Genomic DNA, 17,330 nt, shown 5'->3' with positions numbered 1-17,330 from the left:
TATTTTGCATGTGTAGTCCAGAGAGCTCATCATACATACATGACACATTAACCCAGGTGCAGTTAACTCCTTCCCACACGTCACTGCTGGGTTTCAAACTCTACATGCAGTAACCCAGGAGTGACAGGAGGGGGCAGCAGCGTCGTGGCGCCTCGTATGTGATAAACAGCAGAAAGAGACACCGAGGAAGAGCAGAAGAAGAAGAAGAAGGCGACCATGTTGATTGAAAGGAGGAAGAAACACAATAGAAGCGATTTATCTCAAGTAAAATTCACTTATTAAAGCGACTTGCAAAGAAAGTGACCGACCGGCCATGACCTGGACATCCCGAGTATAACAGCAGACAGACTGAGGTACGTCCGCGGGGACTCGGACGCGTCCGGTTCCCGTTAAAAACACCCGAGAGCCGTTTGACGTTTGTGCTAAATTAGCCTTCGAGCTAGCGGTCCTGTTGTTTGTGCTAACATACCACAACAACGTCAATGGTGAAACCGCAAACTGCGCCACAGCGGCGTCGCCTCACGTCGCTGTTGTTCGACCTTTACTCCCGTGTTGCTGTGTTCTGTGAATCGAAAGCCTTATTAAATGAGTCGACGGTTTAGTGGGTAGTTAGCGTCAAGCTAGCTTAGCTATTGATGTTAGCATAATGGGGCTAACAGATCGATAGATGTACGTAATCGATCCCAGATTGGGATTAGGATTGTGTCGCAGCAGCACACAGAGAAAAATAAGCAATAGAGCAGATGCGGAATAATTTAAATAGCTTAAAACGTAATGTAATAAACGTCAAATGTACGAAAATCGTACACACTCCCTCAGTAAATGATACACAGTAAAGTACTAAATACACAGTAATATACTTAATACATTAGAAGAAAGAATAAGCCTAGAAACAAGAGATGACAAGTGTGCAAAGTTGCAGCAGTTGTTTGCATTAAAAGACGACGTAACGAGGTAGGTGGGAATATGACTGGAATAAAATATGCATATAATACGTACAAATTCAGTTATTGCAGGAGTAAGCAGAGAGTTTGTTAAAATTATTGATTTACGGAGGAAACGATCATCTTAATGTTGCTACAGATGTAATGTGAATAATTTAGAATAGATAATTGTTGAGTGTTTAGCAATTAAAGTTAATTTGACGCCTGTGTAAACAGCAGAAGCTCTTGACAGTCCGTCTGAAATTAATGTCAGTCAGATCTGGAGCCTGTTCTGAAGCTCAGTGTTATTTTAAACGTTGAACATCGTAATCTGTTTAAAACTCTGCAGCATGAGGATTATCAAAGTTTTAACCAGCTAACTTGTTTATTTTACTAACCCCTCCCCCCCATCACAACCTGCTACAAGTTCACCAGAGACCTGGAATTAGGTCTAAGTGTAGATTATATTATTGGCTTCCTGTGTGGTGGAGGAAATCAGTGTCTACAAATCTCAGTCACTATTTCATGTGATCTAAATATTATTTGTCCTCTAAAACTATTAATTTCATCATCTTGAAAATGTGATAGTGGTAATTTCTGGCGTAGCTCTTAATTTCCCGATATTTGTTCAATATTTGAGTCTCAACCAGACTTTACATATTTTTTAAGGGTCAAGTTTTGGAACTACTTAGAGTAGATGTTAAATATCAGAGTAATTGATAACGACTGTGCAATAAATCAACTGCCCGTGCTCCCCGAAAACGATTCTGTTGGATTTTTTTTTCCAGGTGACAAGTTTGAGTCGTTGGCTGACTTTGAGGAGGCAGCGGTTTGATAGGGGCCACACTCGCACACTTTACACACCGACCTGAAGGACTGCGGAGTCCAGGGAGAGAAGATCGAACACCTGGAGCAGAGAGGAAACGCACAGTGAGGACACATCAGGGGTGGAAAGCTGTTTGGCTTTGGACTACATAACCCCCTGTATGACTAGTATTTTCAGGATCCTTATTTTTTCACACGTGGAGCAACATACACCCACACAGTGGAAATAACAGAGAATTACAGACTATATGATTTTGGGGAAAGACTTGTACAAAGTTGGACATCATTTTTTTTCCAAGGACAGGGATATTGAGCAACTCTTTTCGGACTCAAAGTGGAAACAAGAAATTGTTCCATTTAGAAACAGAAGTTTAAGTATTGAACTAAGATTATATTGAAGAAGCTATTCCCCAAATTCAGATTGCCTTAGTTGTTCTATTTCAGGACTTGAACCGCTTCGATACTTGTTCATATATAATTTTTCTATATTGTGGACAAGTATATTCATGCATATTAATGCAAATTTCTCTTCATTTTGAAGAGCTCTTGTGTAAAAACTTTTTTTTGATGTTCCTGTACGTCAGTCACTCTGTTGTTTGAAGGGGACCGACTGCACGTACTTGTGTATATGTAAATAATACGAGTCAACCTCTGTTGTAAAAGCTTTGGACTTTAAAAGAATAGAGAATATTGTTTTGTTAATGCTTTATTAAACTTTTTTACTTTTGAAGAGAATTTTTAAAAGAAAGACCCTAAGAGGCAAAAATTTAATACTTTGAAGAAAAAATAAATAAACTAAGTCAAGGAAAAAATGGCAACCGCCAGAACAGAAAACCTTGGCACAGCCCTCATGGGACTGAACAAGCAGAACGGGCAGCTCAGAGGACAGACCAAACCAGCTTCAGTCCAGCCAGCACCGACCACTCTAGGAAAGGCTATGGGCGCACTCCAGAAAGCAGGCTGCCCCCCACAAGAGGGAGGAGGCATCAAGTTCGGAGACGACTGGAAAAGGAGCCTGAAGCTCCCGCCCAGAGACACCAGGGTCAGAACCTCCGTAAGTGAAACTCCAGGACGCTTTTGAATAACACTTAAACACGTAAATACTTTTTCTACCATTGTCCTGACCTTCTTGTCTCCACTGTAGGATGTGACATCCACCAAGGGGAATGAATTTGAAGATTACTGTCTCAAACGAGAACTCCTGATGGGCATCTTTGAAATGGGTTGGGAGAAACCATCCCCCATTCAGGTATGTTTTATTTTTGATCAGTTATTCTTTTACCCAATGACTTCACAGCTTTGAACAGGGTCAAACGTGTAATACAGAGGTTCACATTAACAATTGTAGCAGCTTAAAGAGCTAAAAGGTCTGTTAATAGCATTAAATCTCAGTGACAGTGCAAAACCATGTGTATATGAGAGCATTATGTTTATAGAATGGATTCCAGTGTCTCATTATCATTTTTTCTGTTTCCTTTCAGGAGGAGAGCATTCCCATCGCCCTGTCCGGACGGGATATTCTGGCTCGGGCTAAAAATGGAACAGGAAAAAGTGGAGCCTATCTCATCCCCATGCTGGAGAGGATAGACCTGAAAAAGGACTACATACAGGGTGAGACTCTGCCTCTGGTGTCATACACGGTTGTCCCATAGTGAGATCCATCACCGGGCTGACTTGTAATCTGTCCTGTGCATTGTTCTCCCTCAGCCATGGTCATGGTGCCCACTCGCGAGCTGGCACTGCAGGTGAGTCAGATCTCCATCCAGATCAGCAAGCACCTAGGAGGAGTCAAGGTCATGGCCACCACCGGGGGCACCAACCTGCGAGATGACATCTTGCGCTTGGACGAAATCGGTAAGAACTTTCAGGTCCAGTCTAGGTCGAATATAAGTTTCATAATTTAACACAATATAATTTTCCGTGTAGCTGAAGGAGCAGTGCAAAAAAAAAATACCTAATTTAGTAATTATGTCTTGTTTTCTTCATCAGTGCATGTGGTCATCGCCACCCCCGGCAGGATCCTGGACCTGATAAAGAAGGGCGTGGCGAAGGTGGATAGGGTCCAGATGATGGTGATGGACGAGGTAAACATCAGCAAAGTTGTTTTAAAACATAAACGGAAATCTGATTGTATATTGTCGTCCTAGTTTGTATTCGGACAATAACCGTCTGTAAAAATGTGTGCGTGTTTCTTTGTTTGACTCGGATCCTGCTTCATGTCCAATGATCTGTTTCCTCAGGCGGATAAGCTGCTGTCTCAGGACTTTGTGGTGCTCATTGAGGATATCATCAGCTTCCTGGCCAAGCACCGGCAGATCCTGCTCTACTCTGCAACCTTCCCCATCAGTGTGCAAAAGTTCATGGTGAGTTGTTGGCTTAACTGCTACACAACGCGTCCTTCCCAGTGGCGCGGGGCCACTTGGCTCCTTTCGAATCTGACTGCGGACCAAGCTGTCCTCGCACCGTGCCCAGATCTGTGTTTGTCTGTTGTAAACAATTCCTGGGCGGCCTTCACCTGCAGCAGCTCAGCTCGCACTCTTCTGTTTGGAATGTCGTGTGTTTTGCAATGTACATGAAACTTCAGATTTGTCCGTGTCTTCGGTTCATTAGCGATTTCAAACTCGGACGATGACACAGACTCTAATCTGTTCCTTCTCCCTGTGTTCTCCCTGCAGGCCAAGCACCTTCAGAAACCATACGAGATTAACCTGATGGAGGAGCTGACTCTGAAGGGCATTACTCAGTTCTACGCCTACGTCACAGAGAGGCAGAAAGTGCACTGCCTCAACACACTGTTTTCCAGGGTAACTGACGCTTCACCCTTTACTCACTCTCTGTCCTTTTTTCAAAATGCTGCCGGCCTCTTTGGTCACAAATGCACTTTTTATTTGACAAGGCAGTGGCTCATCAGACGACTCATCATCAAAAATCAAACGGCCAGAGTGGCAGAAAATACAGGACTGCATCTCTGGTTGTTTTGTAACTTGGCACAGTCGCTGCCCAGTGGCTGACTTTAACTTTGGATATTTGTGCTGTTTCCTCTTTCCTCTGTAAATATCTTCTGTTATGCAGCAGACTTCAGGTCAGAGGTTTGAGGCAGTGATTCTAAACAGTGTCTTTTTTTTTTTTTTACTTCCCTCCGTCACAGCTTCAGATCAACCAATCTATCATCTTCTGTAACTCCACCCGGCGAGTGGAGCTGTTGGCCAAGAAGATCACTCAGCTGGGCTACTCCTGCTTCTACATCCACGCTAAGATGATGCAGGTGAGAGACGTTGACTTTATAGTTTGTATTTAACTAACGGTTTGACTGAAGTCAGTTCTGGGTTTCACCTCATCTGAAATTGCGTTGGTGAGCTTTTTTTGTATTTGCATCGTCTGTTCAGGTTTAAAAAAAAATGGATTTAATAAAATCTAAGACCTGCATCAGTGTATAACTTCATGTTTTGAAAATAACATCTAAAAATGACCCTTAAGTCTTCAGTGAGTCTTTTGTGTGGTTTTTGTGCGGTTCCTGGTTTTGTTTTCACTTATAAAGCATTTCCCTTTGTTGTGTGTGTTTTCAGGAATACAGAAACCGGGTGTTCCATGACTTCAGGAACGGGCTCTGCAGGAACCTTGTCTGCACGGGTGAGTCTATCATATACTGCAATATTTCAAACCAACACATTTATTGTTTAATGCTCTAACGCACTGATATTTTTCCTCCTGTAGATCTGTTCACCAGAGGTATCGACATCCAGGCTGTGAACGTCGTCATCAACTTCGACTTCCCTAAGAGCGCTGAGACTTACCTCCATCGCATTGGAAGATCAGGTTTGTTGTTAAGTTTAATATTGTGAACTGCTCCTTTTTATATTTAAGTTTGGCGTTCATAGAAACAAACGCACAAAGAATCAATCCTGAATTTGAATACACATGGGGCATATATTTATATTAAGTGTTCTCTCGCTCTCAGGGAGGTTTGGTCACCTGGGGTTGGCCATTAACCTCATCACGTCAGAGGATCGCATAAACCTGAAGGCCACTGAGGAGCAGCTGGTGACCGATATCAAGCCCATTCCCGGCAGCATCGACAAGAGCCTCTACGTGGCCGAGTACCACTCGTCCAGCGGCGACTGCGACGTGGAGGAAATCGAAGAGAAATCCGGACACCACGACGACAGCATCTAAAAAAAATGAAATGGGGAAAAAAAGGTGAGATGCTTTGAGATAATGTTTTTTCTACTTTTTATTGCAAAAAAAGGTAAATCTTCCTAATCTAAGTTTCATCTTGGCTCCAGGACTTTAGGACTCATCGGGCTCTTGCTAAGACATCAGCGCCCGCAGTCTTCAGGCGAATCTTCAGTTTCACGTTTTCCCCTCATTTTCAGAGCCTGACAAATGGATGTTTAATTTTATTTTAGCGCTTTTCCCCAGAGAAAGTTGAAACTTTATTCTCTCACTACACCATCACAGCATGTGTTTGAGTTCAGATTAGTTTTCATCCTAAACTACGTTAGAGACCCGCGCGAATTATTGTCACAGCTGTTTTGAACCAGTAGTCCTCCGAGGCCTCATCGCCAGCAGCAACTTTGGTCCGTGTTTTAAGATACAATAGTGTGTTTCCACCAGCCATCGTTCTGTCCACCTACACTGCTGTTGTCACTTAAGTGCCTTACTTACTCCCGTGTGCACTCATCCATTCATAGCCTGCTGTCTCCTGTCATGCAGCGCAGTGCGAGCACAAACGAGATGAACTAAAACCTAATCGGATTTTATTTAAACATCGCATTATGCAAAGGGGTAAAAAGATGACACACACACACATACACACACACTGGCCTGCAGAGGTGTGTGTTTGTGTATGCGTTTGTGTGTCGAAACAAGGCTCAAACTCCTCCAACTTTACTGAATGTGAATGTTGCAATAAAAAAAGGGCAGCTTTATTTAAATACTGTGTGACTGTTTTTCCCTCACCGCTAATAATTCATGAGCAGAGCTAATATCAAGACACAAGCCCTCATACTGATTCGTGGATGTTGGCCTGCGACCACTCAAACAGCATGGGAAAATAATTAGCAGTCACAGGCTGTGACACTAAGGCTGTCGCCTGCCGACAGTCGTTATTTTGGAGTTTATCTTGCATTAAAGAAACACGCTTGGCTGGTGAGTCCTGTGAAATTCATCGGCCTATGTAGCTGGGAGATGAAAACTGGTTCAAAACAGCTTTGATAGCAAAATGTTGCCATTTCTACGCTCTCCGTTATTTGAGCATCAGCGGGTCCAAGGCGTCAAGATTCAAAGGGTTTTAGTGAAATCTGACGCAGAACGAGAGTTTGAACTTTCTTTGTCCGAAATATGAGGTTTATGAAGCAAACGTTTCTGCAGAACCTCAAGTGAAACTTTCTTTCTAAGCCCCGTCGTGACACAATTTAAGTTGGTGAATGTTTCAGTTGCCAATGTGAACTCTGCGGCCCGGTGGTTCAACATAGTTGTTGTTGTTTGTATGGCTGCTGTTGCATTAGAAACTCGTATATAAATGTTAAGAAATGGTTTCATGGCTCACAGGTCTGTTCACTCTGTTGAGAACCATGTTGACCTTCAATCAGAAATATAACTGAAATCATAAGAAATTAGTTTCTCTCTTTGCAGCAGCAGCGATACAAAACCCTTTTTTATATATAAAAACGTGAGAATTTTTTTTTCTTGAGGGGTGGGGTCTTTAATTTGTTTATTTTTTTTGTTAAGCAAAATTGTAGCATCTTTGAACAGGCAGCTGTGACTTATTTTTTGTCTCTCCCCCCCCCCCCCCCCCCCCCCCCCCTCCCCTTACAGAGCATCATACATTTTTTTTTTTTAAAACATAAAAAGGAGCTTTTTAAGATTTATTTTGATGCTTAAAGCAGTTTGGCTCTGTGAGGCTTTAGCACTGGGCAACTTCAGGAGGTGTTTTTTTTTATTTTTTTTGTGGTGGGTTTGCAGACGCCAAGTGTTTCTCAGATGCTCTCTGGGCATCTTGAGTCGTTCCCCCTCTCCGGTACTTAGAAGCTTCGATTTGAAACGGTCTCTGCTTAAAATTCCACAAAATATCTTCTATAGCTTAGTGCCAGAGAGGGCGCTCAGTTAAACGGGGGGGGGGGGGGGGGTCCTGGATGAGCGTTTGTAGCACTGTGATCCTCTTGATCCTGTTCCATGTTCGTGTGACAGATGATCAAAGTGCTGTGATTGGTTCTCAGCAGCTCGATCCGGTGACCCTGAGGGCGACCTCTATACGAGGTGTTCATGAATCATTTTGAGGAAAAATAAATTGTAAATGATTCATTGTTTACACTAAGTCGTTTACAGTTGAAGAAAAAAAAAAAAGAAAAAATACTTTTGCTTCATTGGGTGGAGGAGGTCAACTTTATTTTGTTTCCCCTTGAATGAATTTCAGGATTTATATTGAAGCAAAACCAAAAAAGTGTGTGTGAGAGAGAGACAGGATGTGAGGGCGAGACATTTAGGTGTGTGTGTGTGCGTGTCAGACAGGATGTGAGTGTGAGATATTTGGTGTGTGTGTGTGAAAGGTTGTAAAAGGGGCGATTGGCAGTTTGGTTCAGAATCTACGTTCACATGCAGCTCACAAGTCATTTTTTTGGGGGGGGCAAAATCTTATCCAGTAGAAATGGAGTCCACCTGGTCCCTCGTGGTCGACCGTTAAATTTAAAATAATATTAAACCTGTTGTGTGGCTGCATGTGGGCGTGACCGTCGTATGTAAGGTTTTTCTTTTCGAGTGCAGACCTGTGTCATGTTTCTGTTGGGTTGATGAACGATGTCTTTAAATATCAGTACGAGTGTTTACAGTTGTCAGGGGTCTGCTTTATGTTGTTTCTCTCCTTTCTTCCAACTCCCTCGTCCTCCAGGAGTTTGTGGACACGACATCTCATTTCTAAACGGAAATGTTCCCACTTTTCTGTTCTTCTCGATGTTTTGTGTTCCCTGATCACGTTTACCACGGTTATCACATGACCTCCTTTGTGACCGACAAGCATAGAGTCCACAGTCGCTCATTGAGACCCGGTGGTTTCTCTCTGCTTGTGGCCTGAACCGAAAATCAAAATCTCAGACCCCTCGAAGAAAAACTATCAACAGCAACTTGAGTTTGATTCCTTTTGCTCCGAGCTTCTGTTCAATCAGTGATGACTGATCTCACTCACCAGAGTCATTGTTGAGATTTCAGGAAGAAGAAAGTTTGGACTTTAAAGGACTTTCTTTAGTGAAACTATATTAGAACTGATAGAAGTGATGGTCGGAGCCTGAATGATGAAACACAAGTTGTTTTAATGTTACTTAATTTTGTGTTACGGTAAATGTATCCGTCGTCACAAAGGAGGTTCTGATGAATGCAGTAATGAATGTTGATTTTTGTCTGTGTGTGTGTGTGTGGGTGCACTCTGACCTGTCGGGTCTGTAGTGCTGTAAGGGAGTGGGAGGGATACTAGTCCAAAACCTGTTTAAAAAGTATAACTGTTTAAAAAATAAAATATAAAAAAAGGAGTAAAGAAAAAAGGGAATCCGGAAAGGTGGGGGTTCGGGAACAGAACTACTGTTTTGGCATCGCTGCTTCGGCTCTGCAAATTCTTAATTGGTGAAATTCTCCCCAAAAAATGCATTAATGGGCGATTTGTCCCGTAACACTTTTACTGTGCATCACTAAATTGAATTGGACGTATTATTTGCTGCACTAACGAGAAGTCACCCGCGTTGCCGAGCAGCGATTTGAGCCAAATTTAACGACCAACTCAGCAGATTAGTCGCAGGAAGCTGAGGAAGCATTTAACAGCATTAGGTCGACGTAACGGCGACTTCACGACTCTTAATTGGCTCTGACGTATTTTGGTTTGAATGTAGCTCAGGCTAGCACAACAGCAGTATTTCTCTATTACATGGGTAGATTGGAGAGGCAGGACAGTGTGACATTAAATTGGATTGTTTAAAAAAAAAAAAAAACTTACGTACGGTTATCCGTTTTTCTTTAGTTGTCTTATTTGTAGTTATCGGTCCCCTGGTGGCCCCTTGGTGCATTGCATCCTTTTGAACTGACAGTACTACAGCCCTTATCCAGACTCTGTATTTTGGGAATTTCGTAAAATACTTTCCTCAGTCATTGTCCCATAATTCTCTGTTGTGCCACTAGAATTAAAAAAAACAAACGCTTTTCATTGGATGTAACTGAAAAACTGTTTTTTTCCCCTGTTTCCTTTATGAAAATGCGTTGACGCAGCACAAAGTCTGTCAGCCACTTGTGTGTGAATCACTCTGTCCTCTCCTGTTGTAACATGGAAATACTCGCAGGGCTCTAAAAATTCAATAAATTGAACAGAAATTTACAACTGTCTCTTGACTCTTCATCTCTGCACTGACTGATTTAAAACCTTGTAATGATGATGCATGATTTCAAGTGACACTCGCTAAGCACAGCTTTTGGTAAATTGATTTATATTTTACAAATGTCTACAAGAAGCTATGGAACTTATGAAATGTGATTTTTGCATAAAGGGAGTCGCCTGTAAGTGTTTGATATGATTTATTAGAAAGCTCAACATTGCAAATTAAAAGTGTAAGAATAAGGACATGAACAAGTGATCTGACAGTTACAGAATGGATCCTCCTCCATATTGAAGTGTATCCACCAGTGACTCATCAGACTGTGAAACATTAAACTGTATACATCTGCTTATTATTTATTATAATATTATTATACTGCAGATTAGTGTTAAAATCATCAGACTGTCGATCTGTCGTTTGACCTTGAAGCTGTTCCACTAGCCCCGCCCTCCACGCTGTCATCCAGGATACTCCACCAATCCCTGAGCTGTAAGACAATCTCACCCCGCCCCTCGACGGCTGACCTCACCTCGACGAGCCAATGGCGTTTGAGCATAAAAGTTACGTCATCTGTCTCAAAACCACACCCCTTGGATTCTCCTGACAGGCACAATGACAGACCTGTGTTTCCGCATATCATATCCGAGGACCAGGGCCTATCAGCCAATCGAAATGCGTACAGGTTAAAAAAAGGGGCGGGTCTTAGTCGTCACTTGCCTGTTTCTTCTTCTTCGGTGCAAGCCGGGTTTAACTTCCGGCTGTATCGTCCTCTGGATTCACAACGTGAGTAGCAGCGTTAGCTCGATGTTTCAGGAAACCTGCGTTTTCTCCGGAAACCCTTGGATGTGTGAGCTGATCTTCCGGCAGCAGTTAGCGGGGCTGTCGATGTCTGTCTCCCCGCAGCAGCGTCCGTGTCCGGGCTCTTAGCAGCCGGTGCAGAAGCTAACAAGGAGCTAGCCTAGCTAACGTGATCATGCTAGCTTTCATTCAAAACAGGAATTAGGCTTCTTCTCGTGATCGGAGCAGCCGATGGCCGCTGTTCTCTCTTTAATTCACGTGATTTAATGTTGGGATTTGAATTTTAAAGTCATTCTGTTGTTCCAAGCGGCGGCTGCTCCACCTGCTCATGCATGGACACTGGGTGTGAAAGGTTAAAGGGACACTCCACCTATTTTACAGCTGAAGATCAGCTCACTCGTTCATTCTCGTGGCCTCTGACACTGTTTCCGGTTGATCTCTGTAGTTTTTACAGAAGCTTTTACACTGTTAATCACTAAAATGTAATAATATGATATAAATCTACTTTATCTCCACATTAATCACGTGTTATATCACATTTATCTGATCTTATAAGGATTGTGCAGCTTTATATACACACATCCAACCGATTTGTACTTATTCTAAGTATATTTTACTACATTATTACAAGTGTGATGTGTATATTACAAAACCAACAAACATGGCTGCCTCATATAATCTACGGTTCAAGTGGATTAGAAGAGTCACCTGCCCTCTTATCTCATATCTGTTCATTTCCTCTCCGCCCTCACAGCATGGGCAGTGTGTTGGCTGCCAGTTCCCCCAACCCTCCACCACCTGCCCCCGGCGGCGGTGCCCCTGCCCCCGGGTTGACGGTGCCGCCGGGCTTCGGGATGCCTCCAGTCTCCCCTGTCCTGCCCCCGGGGGAGGGACAGCAGGACGATGGAGAAGCTCCTCTGCCCAACCCGGGAGCGTTTGAGGAGTGTCATCGCAAATGCAAAGGTGAGAAGCAACGACTGAGCTAGAAAAAGAACTCGAAACCTGAACTGTGTGAGTGAAACTCATCTGCGGCTGTGGTTCTTTACAGAGGTTTTCCCGATGCAGATGGAAGGCGTCAGGCTAGTTGTCAACAAAGGCCTAAGCAACCACTTCCAGGTCAGTCGGGTTCCTTGTACCAGCATGAATCTGACCAAGCTGTTATTGGGGGGTTGTCCCGGTGCTTTTAGAGTCATAAAGTGAAACCATATCTTTATATCTCTGGGGTTTTCAATCCCCAAAGTATCTCAGCTATTGAGACTTACTGTGTGTAACTTCCTTCCAGGTGAATCACACTGTGCTGCTGAGCACCATGGGCGACTCCACCTACAGATTCGGTGCCACGTACGTTGGACCCAAGCAGATCGGTCCAGGAGAGGTGAGCACTGCACTCGAGTCCCCGTAACTCTCACCGCTCGCACGTTTTTATATTTATATTTTGAACTGTCATTCAAATTCCCACTTGTTCTCGTTCAGTTTTTTCCAGTCATGGTGGGAGACATCGACAACAGTGGCAGCCTTAACGCTCAGATCATCCACCAGATCAACAGCAGAGTACGGTCCAAACTGGCCTTCCAGGTAGAGTTACTTTCAATTTAAAGTCACTTCTTTCTCTGTCAGACATTTCACATACAGATTTTGAAAGTGCTTTTTGTTGATTCAAGTTATTTGAGTATTAACAGATGGGGTAATTATTATTATATTGTAACAAATCTTGTTTCTTCTGTATCTTGGTCACAATTTGACCCAGAATTAAATCAAACCACAAAAAGACATCCTTGACATTTATGTAAAATGATCTGCTGATGTATCATTTGGATTAACTTTATTAAACTCTGTCATGTCCTCAGACACAGCAGCAGAAGTTTGTGAACTGGCAGGGAGACGCCGAGTTCAAGGGAGACGACTTCACTGCGACGGTGACACTTGGAAACCCAGACGTCCTCGTCGGCTCTGGTAGGTCGTCTGTCGGTGACGCTGCGAAGACGAGAAGTTACTTTTAACTGTTAATCTAATCCGAGCTTTTCTTTGCCTGTCAGGTATTGTTGTTACACACTACCTCCAGTCCATCACGCCCTCGCTGGCACTGGGAGGGGAGCTGGTTTACCACCGCAGGCCCGGAGAGGAGGGCACGGTGATGTCACTAGTTGGCAAATACACAGGTGAGACACAGGCTGCGGTGAGTCTGTAGATCAGATTCCTTCAGAGGGAGATTTGTACCTGGATCTGTTACATACCCGTCTCACCTTGCCTCCCTCCCTCCCTCTCTCCCTCCCTCCCTCTTCACAGGCACTAACTACATCGCCACGCTGACTCTCGGCTCAGCGGGAGCTCACGCGTCGTACTACCACAGAGCCAACGACCAGGTAACTCAAGCCCTAAAGAGACGGCTCAGAATGTGAAGAGGCGGTTGCTCTGTGACTCTCGAGTTTCATCCTCTGACCGTCCTCTGCTCTTCAACAGTTGTCGGTCGGCGTGGAGTTCGAAGCGAGCAACCGCATGCAGGACACCAGCATGTCGTTCGCTTACCAGCTAGATGTGCCCAAAGCCAATTTACAGTTCAAAGGTAGGACATGCAAGTTAAGGTTATTTCAAGAGACCAGTTTCATAATTTGAATTCATTGAGTTAGGGTTCAATTGAAAATAATCACTTTCTTCTTAATACCCATCTAATCTTGTTGTTTCCGTGCCTCTGCCAGGTTCCGTCGACAGTAACTGGGTCGTCGGTGCAACATTAGAAAAGAAGTTACTCCCTCTGCCGCTCTCGCTCGTCCTCTGTTCTTTCCTCAACCACCGCAAGAACAAGTTCCAGTGCGGCTTCGGCGTCACCATCGGTTAAAGTCCAAACCGAGCTCCGAGCCTCCTGCAGACGGGACCTCACAGAACGGACTAACTGACGATGGACGGACGGACGGACGCTGCCACGTGCTGTACACCTCATTCTGTCCCTGACCTCCTTTAGCAGATTCGCCCATGATCATGTCATTGCTTTCCTCAATCACGTTTCATCCAATATGCAGAGTAGAAACACTGAACGCTAAAAAAAAAAATGTAAATCTAACGACTTTAATCATTTAATCGTCCCCGAACTATCTGAAGTGAAATGAAGAATGTGATTGGTCAGGAATTTGACGCCCGTGGCGACAAACCAGTAGGAAGACGTGAGACGTTACAGAGCTCGTTGTTTCTGTCACTGAGTTTGTTGCCTGTTGTGTTTTTTTGTTTTGAGTTTTATTTCTTTTATTTTTACTGTAAAGTCTGTGTTGGCGTGCGGTGAATGGAATCGGTGTCGTTTGCTCGTTTCAAGGTGATTTGTTGGTTGAAGGCCGTGAGGAGGCGTGTGCCGTGCTGTCACATTCACAATCCATCCCGTGTTCTGTTGCCTTTTTTATGTTACGTACGTTTGGAACAGTGTATAAGACCTGTATATACCTCTTGAAAACGGATAAATACCATTTCTTACTAAACCTGCTCGTCTCCGTCGCATCCTTCGGTCGATCTCGTCCCTGCTGGACTGTGAGTTTGTGAATTTATGTTTTTGAAATGACCACAAAATCCCAGGGAGAGTTACACAACACCAGAGAACTTTATTAGAAAATAGGACAATTTCATGTTAGACAACAGTGTGAGAGCATCAAGCCGTTTAACAAGTGACTACAGCAACTTGAATAGCAAACATTCCCCTTATGAAGCCACATTTAAATTCACTACATCCAGATTTCTACTTTGATCTGCCCTCAAAAATCAGTCCTCTAAACATAACTGGTGTTTTTTTCATCTACATCCATGAATTCTCTTTTTCTTATTTAATAAGATATACAATGAGCAAACTGGGGAGAAACAGTTGGTGTGTGGAGGCTTTAGAAGCAGTGTGACGTGGAAAGTTGAAGCCGTCATACAGCTTGTCCTTCATCCCGTCCCCGTACGGCATCAGCCTCTCCCGGATCTCCTGGGTCTTCTGGGTCAGCTGCTGCTGGAGGCTCTGGGTTTCGGGGAGCAGGGCTTCCACCTGCGTCTGGAGTTTGGCCGCCAGGTCCTCGGCGATTGGCTGCAGGCTGGATCCCACCGTGGTCAGACCCTCCGTCAGACAGACCTGCAGCTTCTCGGCCTCCTGGGTGAGCTGGATCATGACGTCCTCAGAAAGCAGAGCTGTGAAATACTGCTTCACTGAGTCGGTGCTCTGAGTGATCCTGGCGCTGTGAGAAACAGAAAACATGTTGAATGTGTTTCTCATGACAGAAGGTTTCTTTATCAGGCCATAAATAAAGATGGACGACGTGTTTTGGCTGTCTGAGGCTGAGACTCTTACTGGACGTCTTGTCCCAGCTCAGACTGTCTGAACTCCTTCTCCCAGGTCGCAGCAGTGAGCACAGCTTCGCCAATTCTGTCCAAGAAAGCGCCTTTCACCCGCTCCAGGTTGATCTTGGGCGCCTCCTGGCTCTGGACGTCGGCATTGCAAACTGAATGAAGCAGACGCAGCCCGGAGTCATGAGCAGAGTTCAAACAGCGACTGGGATTCACATGGATCCAGTTTTTAATAAAGAGGAAGTTCACTCACCGGAGAAGAGGGCGAGAGCGAGAACCACGAGGACTTTCATGTTTGAACTGGATAAAGAAAAAGCAAATGTTAGATTTAGAAAGTGAGCATCAGCTTAATCAGGACAATGTTAGATAATAACATGTTTCACCTTCAGAGGCGGCGTCTGTCTTCGTCTCTCAGACAATCACTCATAGTTTTATAGTCACATTTAAGGCTAAAGTCCTGCCCGTGTTCCCCAGAGGGACAGATCATCTGATACCATCTAATCAATCATTAGGTTTCACCCTATTTTTATAGCATCAGATAAGAAATTAATATGTCTGCTGCATGTCCCATTCACTGACATGGGGAAGATGTCAAATCAACGGGGGTTCCCCTTCGAGGATGTGTTTAAATCTCCCTGATGAGATCCAGCTTCACAAAACATAAATATACACAAAACTAGGTCACATACTGAATAAAAACACAGAGAAACATTTTAAAAGTTAAAAGTTCAGAAAATGAACAGTGGTTTGTTTTGACTTCCTTTTAGCAGGAAAAAGCAAAATCATGATACTTCATTGTTCCCTCGGATCTATGGAGATTATGAGAACTACAATATTTCACATACAAAACTAAGATAAAGTGGAAGAAACTGTAATGAAATTAAAATAAATGTAAAGTAGGAAAATATAATCCTTCATTTGAATATAGCAAGATACATAAGATACATCAGTTAAAATGAAAGTAGCATAAAATGTTTACTTATGGAAATGTTTAAATAATAAACATATTATACAACGTGAAAATGATCGCACATGGAGAGATATTGCACAGACATTATACATTCCAATGAGAGTAGGTGAATAGTTATAGACTAGAGTGGATTTCATTTTATCTAAAGCCTTATTTACCTTTTTGTTTTTGGCAACAATGAAGTAATTTAGGTTTTTCCTTCTTCAGCCTTATTCTTATTAAACACAGCTCAAGAGGAAAAGGTTTTTCATATTTTAATCCGAGTGGGACGTCTTTGTCAACACACGTCGAGGCCTGTGTGTGAAACCGGTGTGTTGAGGTGTTTGTGGGTCGGTTCCTGCTGAGAGGAGACGTGTGGCTGCTCCTGTTTATCTGGAGGGAGCAGAGCTGTGAGGAAACCAAACATTCTTCAGTCCAGATAATCTGCAGCTCGGGTGGAACCACTGGATCAAAGTCCTGAACCACATCTCACTGACCTGAAGAAGCTCCTCCTACAACAGTGTGTGTGAATAAAGTTCAGGTCGTTTCAGTCAAATGTACATTATTAGATAAAACAAAGGAAACAAATATTAGACAGTAATTAAGATCAATATGAGTGTATAATAATAATAGTTGAAATCACATTTCAATGCTCTAGTTTCTAGAAATACACAATATTAGCCGGGATGATTTAATGTTGTGGCTAATTGATTAATTCCTTTTTAAATATTTATACAGGAAATCAATCAACATGACTGAGGATAATAAAGTGTAAAGTTATGATGAACTTCCTGCGTCATCCAACAACATCTGTCCGTCAAATCAGAGAAGGAAAAACCTCTGGATAAAAAATACATGGAAGAAACCTCAGGACGAGCAACAGAGGAAACAAATACAGAAAATAAACCTGAATAAAATTATGTTTCTGTCATAAAACTGGATAAAACATCAAAACATAAACACATAATAGAAAAATATATAAGTGAGTAAGAGAATAAAACCTTAGATCAATACAAATCTGAGTTTTCCAGACAGTGTTGACATAAGGAGTCTCGTCCCCTTTACACTCAAGTTTATATTCATTTAGCACATTGAAAACTACAGTTGTGCTTTAAAATCATAATATGAGAAGATCATATTAAAAACACTGGAAAAGGAAAATGCAGAAAAAGAAAAACATAC

At 43.1% G+C, this 17,330-nt stretch overlaps 3 protein-coding genes across 5 annotated transcripts; 2 read left to right on the top strand and 1 right to left on the bottom strand.

The window, feature by feature from the left end:
• The first annotated feature begins 167 nt into the window (after positions 1 to 167).
• Positions 168 to 6,682, top strand: LOC128461742 (probable ATP-dependent RNA helicase ddx6). Its single transcript, XM_053446827.1, has 13 exons — positions 168 to 353; positions 1,712 to 2,802; positions 2,893 to 2,997; positions 3,230 to 3,359; positions 3,456 to 3,602; positions 3,738 to 3,832; positions 3,989 to 4,111; positions 4,424 to 4,552; positions 4,897 to 5,013; positions 5,315 to 5,378; positions 5,463 to 5,564; positions 5,707 to 5,945; positions 6,032 to 6,682. The coding sequence occupies exons 2-12, from the start codon at positions 2,560 to 2,562 to the stop codon at positions 5,919 to 5,921; spliced, it is 1,470 nt and encodes a 489-aa protein (XP_053302802.1). The 5' UTR covers positions 168 to 353; positions 1,712 to 2,559; the 3' UTR covers positions 5,922 to 5,945; positions 6,032 to 6,682.
• A 4,068-nt stretch (positions 6,683 to 10,750) lies between these two features.
• On the top strand, positions 10,751 to 14,361 carry tomm40l (translocase of outer mitochondrial membrane 40 homolog, like). 2 transcript variants are annotated; one of them, XM_053446843.1, is made up of 10 exons: positions 10,751 to 10,882; positions 11,652 to 11,860; positions 11,946 to 12,013; positions 12,180 to 12,272; positions 12,371 to 12,472; positions 12,745 to 12,850; positions 12,934 to 13,056; positions 13,184 to 13,260; positions 13,358 to 13,460; positions 13,594 to 14,361. In XM_053446843.1, exons 2-10 carry the CDS (start codon positions 11,653 to 11,655, stop codon positions 13,731 to 13,733), a joined length of 1,020 nt encoding a protein of 339 aa, XP_053302818.1. In that variant the 5' UTR covers positions 10,751 to 10,882; position 11,652; the 3' UTR covers positions 13,734 to 14,361. The 2 variants fall into 2 exon arrangements, with proteins under 2 accessions (XP_053302818.1, XP_053302817.1); XM_053446842.1 differs by having other exon boundaries at positions 10,879 to 11,860.
• Positions 14,362 to 14,456: 95 nt separating this feature from the next.
• On the bottom strand, positions 14,457 to 16,647 carry LOC128461758 (apolipoprotein A-IV). Of its 2 annotated transcripts, none has more exons than XM_053446855.1 (4): positions 16,328 to 16,647; positions 15,453 to 15,499; positions 15,204 to 15,354; positions 14,457 to 15,090 (listed from the first exon to the last, which is right to left on the bottom strand). In XM_053446855.1, the coding sequence occupies exons 2-4, from the start codon at positions 15,490 to 15,492 to the stop codon at positions 14,697 to 14,699; spliced, it is 585 nt and encodes a 194-aa protein (XP_053302830.1). In that variant the 5' UTR covers positions 15,493 to 15,499; positions 16,328 to 16,647; the 3' UTR covers positions 14,457 to 14,696. The 2 variants fall into 2 exon arrangements, with proteins under 2 accessions (XP_053302830.1, XP_053302831.1); XM_053446856.1 differs by lacking the exon at positions 16,328 to 16,647 and adding an exon at positions 15,583 to 16,229.
• Positions 16,648 to 17,330: the final 683 nt, after the last annotated feature.

The sequence above is a fragment of the Pleuronectes platessa genome, chromosome 18, assembly GCF_947347685.1.
Source record: "Pleuronectes platessa chromosome 18, fPlePla1.1, whole genome shotgun sequence".
Taxonomy (NCBI): domain Eukaryota; kingdom Metazoa; phylum Chordata; class Actinopteri; order Pleuronectiformes; family Pleuronectidae; genus Pleuronectes; species Pleuronectes platessa.
The sequence above is the reverse complement of the archived record's forward strand: the minus strand, read 5'-3'. Positions and strand labels throughout refer to the sequence as shown.